We start from the raw sequence: 4,669 nt of genomic DNA, 5'->3' as shown, positions 1-4,669 counted from the left end.
TTGCAACAACTAGCTTAACAACTAAGCTTCTAACATTTTATAGGAACATTCATTCAACTTTCTCCCAACATCTTCAAACACAGGTGTTTTGCTGTTGAAACTTGAACAAGTATTGGAATGAGAGATGTAATATATCAACATTATTGTTGGTACAAATGAGATTCTTTGTGTCCCTTAATTAACAATCACAACATAATGTATTCATTCATTAGATATATTAGTGCAATGAAAGAATTTGTTAATATATGGATTGGATTGGATTTTTTCTTAAATGGATCTTACTGTATAAAAATTTGCATAGATCAAAATATATTAAAGATATTTTTTAGTTGGTCTAGTAATTAGAAATAAAATCTGTGTGATCTGTCTTTGATAATATTGACCAAGTAGTTTAAGGTTTGATTTTTAGTGTTTTAATCAGAGGTTTGGTTTTTGGTAATGTACAGCTTTGACTTTGAAATAAATTATGTTGGAAAAAGAACACGCTCCTTGATCTTGAGTTCAACTTGTTGTTTTGTGACTCAAACTGTGATAAAAAAAAGATGAAAAGAAGGGCTGAAAGAAAAAATTGTAACTTTATATTTGTTATTACCTTATCATGAACCCAGCAAAAGTTATTCTCTCTTTTTATCTCTAGATATTATATTTGGAATGTTCATTTTAATAAAAGGGCACTGAAGATTGTTTGCGTTTGGTTTTTATATAGGTGATGCCCCACTTTAATTCTTATGGCTACACTTCTGCGTTTTTTCATAGCATTCTCCACTCAGAACATTAACTCAGAAACAAATAGAATCATATGCTACATAGAAACACAAAAGAAAAAGGTGCAGAGAAAGAAGGAAAGAAAAGAAAAAGTTTGGCTAAGAGATGCAACAATTTCTTTTTGTGTTAAGTGACATGCAGATATACCCTCTATTTTTTTAACTCATGGACTGTGTTCAACAGAATGCAATTCCCATGCATGATTATTCAAGATAGCATTAGAAAAAGAATATGAGAAAAACTATGTATGTTTTTGTTTCTCTTTCTGTGGGGTTGTTATATATATATATATATATGGTTTCTTGTTTTCACTATTCAGTTTCACTTGCCTTCAATGAGATGAGTTTCAATGTTTCATCATTGAAGTCCATTACTGGTATACAAGGTCTTAAATTGTAGTCACAGTTTCATTCTAAAACCTTATGTATGTGCAAGAAAAGAAAATGAAAAGCATAATTAGTAACAAAATATGTGTATCAATATAAAGTGTAATAAGCCGGGAGATCCTTTCATTATGAAAAAGAAAACAAAATTCTCAAAAAGAAACACTCATCTTCAGTGATCACATTCAGTGCTCTCACAAAACCACTGGAACATGAAATTGAAAAGGAAGAGGAGTGTGTAGAGTTAGAGCAAAACTTTGGTGCCTTTGGGGTGTTATCGATCGATTAGCCTTCACTCAGTGGATGAGGTTGATGAAGGGGTTGGTTGAGGTTGAGTTTCGGGTTGAGGTTGAGTTTCGGGTTGAGGTTGAACACCACAAGTGCAGTAGAGTGAAGAAGAGGTGATTGGTTTGGCAAGGTATGTGGGGTTGTGATCGCCAGCCATTATGACAACAACCTCAGGCTCTGAGTTTGTGTGTAGGATCTTGGTCATTGCCTGTGATTTCATGTCTTCAGCTTCAGGTGATGATGACGAGTCAGAAGAAGAATCACGTTTTCTGTAGGAGCAAACAAGGATCACCAATGCCACAGATACCAGAGCCAGCATTACTGCTAAGCCTCCAAACAAGTAAGGAATTGGTGACTTCCATATTTTGATCCCAGTAACACCAACTGGTGATGTTGATGTTGATGATGATACACTGTTTATTGGCCTCATCTCTCCCTCTCTTTCTCTCTGTGTTACTCTGTCTCTCTCTGGATTGCAGTGAAATGAAGTGGGGTGGTGGTTCTGAAATTTATAGCACAAATGGCACAGTTTGGTTTACAAAAGTACCCTTTTGGCATTGAGGAAGATTCCCTTTTGTGCTTGGCTAGATGCTTTATGGAGATGATGTGAGGAGTGAAATAATTACATTATTGGTTTTGTGACTTCAGAAGTGTTTGATATTATGGGATAATTACTAAGATGGTATGTTACTGTTCCTCTGTTTTGTTTTCAAAAATTAACAGTGTTTTATTGCTTCATGTCAATTTGGTGTTGTGGAATGGATATTTCTGTGGTGCTGCTTTTGATTAGCACCTAAACACTCGGTTCTAGCTCCCCACAAACACTGTCACTTCAAAACTTGTTTATAAAATCTTTTGATTTATGTTCTTTTGGTGTTAATTCAAATATAGTTGTGGATTTGGCTAAAAATACAGGTTTAAAAGGTGTATTTTTCTTTTGGATCAAAATCCATCTACTTATTATCTATCTACTTGTATTATTATGACAGCAAAACATTTATTTTTGTGGGTTGATTTTTTACTTTGTTTTGATAGATTTATTTTATCCTAAGTGTTTAAAAAAGTTGTTTATAATCTTTATGTATAAAAATTGAAACAGAAATGTAAAGATTTTGAGTAATAGTTAAACAAGTTTAACTAAATTAAAGAAAAAAAAAAGAGAAAGAAAAATTTGCCAAAAGCAATAGAATTTCACCATAATTTGTTCCTACTGTCTTTACCTACTCACATGCAAGCCATGTTTTCTTTTTCTCTAAATGGTTCAGAATGCAGAAAGAAAGTGGCTTCTCTAGCCAAAAATATGGTTAGAAGCATTACAACTCCTCATCTAAAGAAAACAAAGTCAAATTAACCTTTATGGGTAATTTATTTTTTATGTTTGGATCAAAATAAAAAATTCCTAAAAAATATTTTTATTTTTTAATGAGTAATTTTAAAAAAAATATATGTATTAAAATTCGTTATTGTGATTGAAATTGAGTCCAAATCAGTGATATTATGTGCAGTGAAGGATGACAGAAGGGTGCAATGCTAGTTACAAAGTTGACGTAAACACAACATCCTCTTGAACTGATGGTGAGTGTTTGTGTGGCTAATAATCATGCGAAAAATCGAAAAAAAAAAACAAGATTTAATGAATTTGGCAAAAACAAGGGCCAGAATGTGGTGCAAGTTGTGAGAATGAGACTCTTTTGCTTCTTCTCTGAAGTTTCATTATCGTGAAAAATATTCCATTAGGAACTTTAAACATAGGAACCATGTGATTCTTGATGGTGAAATAAAGCAAGTGTTTCCATTTGTAAATGAAAATGATGAAATAAAGTAACATATTTTGCAAAGCTTTAAAGTATTGCCATGAATGCTTCATTAGATGAAAGGGTGCAGGAATTAGATACTTGCAATCTCTATTCCCTTCGTAATTTGGATTTTCCTCACTTTTACTTTCTCCAAAATTCAGGTTTTCTTCATCAAGAATATTAGAGATGACGTTATATGCTTAAGGCTTTTCCCACCATTTCAAACTCTAAATTAAAACAAAGCCTTCTTCTAGTGGACAATCCAATTTCAAACCATAAATTAAATTAAATTAAATAATTATTGTGTAAGAAAAGGAAATTCCTGTTCCTTTGCTTGTGTAACTGTAGAATTTGGCCCACCATTATATGTACGGATATTTTTTTTTTTAAAAAAAATAGTAATTTATATCTCTTAGAATAATAATAATATACTTTCATAGTTTTGATCTCATACGAAAGAGATAATATTGTTTAAGTCAATTTTGAGGTATTGTTTGCACCTGAGACAATATATTATGGGTGGTCCGATAACGATCCGATAGCGGGTGACCTGATAAATCTAACAAACACTCGTTAGAATAGACTCGAAATGACTCTGATACCATATTACGAAGTGAACTTTAAGTCTAACTTAATCCCATAAAACCGACTCATGTGGTGAGGTTTGCCCCCACTTATATACAATAAAATGTCCTTATCTCTAGTTGGTGTAGATCTCCAACAGTTTTTTTAAGAATAAAATCACGACAAAATTTTGAGTTGTAAAAACAATAACTCAAATGCAATGAATAACTCAGATGCAATGATTGAACCTGATGATATTATATCAACGAATTTAAACGAGATAAAAAAAAAATCTGCATTACTTTTTTTTTTCTATACTCTTTTCTTGTATAGTGTGGAATCTTAATTAACTTACTTTTTTTTGTTTGTGTAGTGGTGGTGATCAATGTCAAAACCCAGAAATATATATTATTTTCTTCTTCTTTTTTCTCTCTCTGACTTCTTTCTGTGAAAGTTCCTATACATATTTGAAGATAATGGATTAGGGTTCTTGGAGCCATAAATAGTTGGGTGGCCACAAAGAAATTAAAATCTTGTACAAGAAATGTCACCCACTGAAAGAAGCATGAACAATGTGACCCATTGATCTCTATAGAGAGAGTTGGAAAACATTTTCTATGATGTAACCTAATTCCTAAGCCTCCATATTAAATAATAATATAAATGTCTATCAAAGTTTTCTTTCCAAACCCAACAGCATGAGTGGGAAAATATTTTATCCTTAATTCTCGAAGAAAAAGGTGAAGAAAATGGTGTTCTAATTGCATTTCTGACTCATTAATGCTTCATAATTGTATTAAAAAACAAAAAGTAATAGCATCTTTACGTTTCCCATTTATCGCGTCCACCAACCCACACAGACCAAATTGGAAC

General features: G+C 32.2%; 1 protein-coding gene across 1 annotated transcript; it reads right to left on the bottom strand.

Annotated features, from left to right (window-relative positions):
- Positions 1-1,221: 1,221 nt before the first annotated feature.
- Positions 1,222-1,909, bottom strand: LOC137823481 (protein GLUTAMINE DUMPER 6). Its single transcript, XM_068628643.2, has one exon. The coding sequence runs from the start codon at positions 1,864-1,866 to the stop codon at positions 1,441-1,443; it is 426 nt and encodes a 141-aa protein (XP_068484744.1). The 5' UTR covers positions 1,867-1,909; the 3' UTR covers positions 1,222-1,440.
- Positions 1,910-4,669: the final 2,760 nt, after the last annotated feature.

Source organism: Phaseolus vulgaris, chromosome 8 (genome assembly GCF_051622355.1).
Source record: "Phaseolus vulgaris cultivar YP4 chromosome 8, ASM5162235v1, whole genome shotgun sequence".
In the NCBI taxonomy this organism is placed as follows: Eukaryota; Viridiplantae; Streptophyta; class Magnoliopsida; order Fabales; family Fabaceae; genus Phaseolus; species Phaseolus vulgaris.
The sequence above is the reverse complement of the archived record's forward strand: the minus strand, read 5'-3'. Positions and strand labels throughout refer to the sequence as shown.

Bases quoted from the DNA above. Each gene is read 5' to 3' on its own strand.
- LOC137823481 (XM_068628643.2), bottom strand. From the start codon at position 1,866: ATGAGGCCAATAAACAGTGTATCATCATCAACATCAACATCACCAGTT.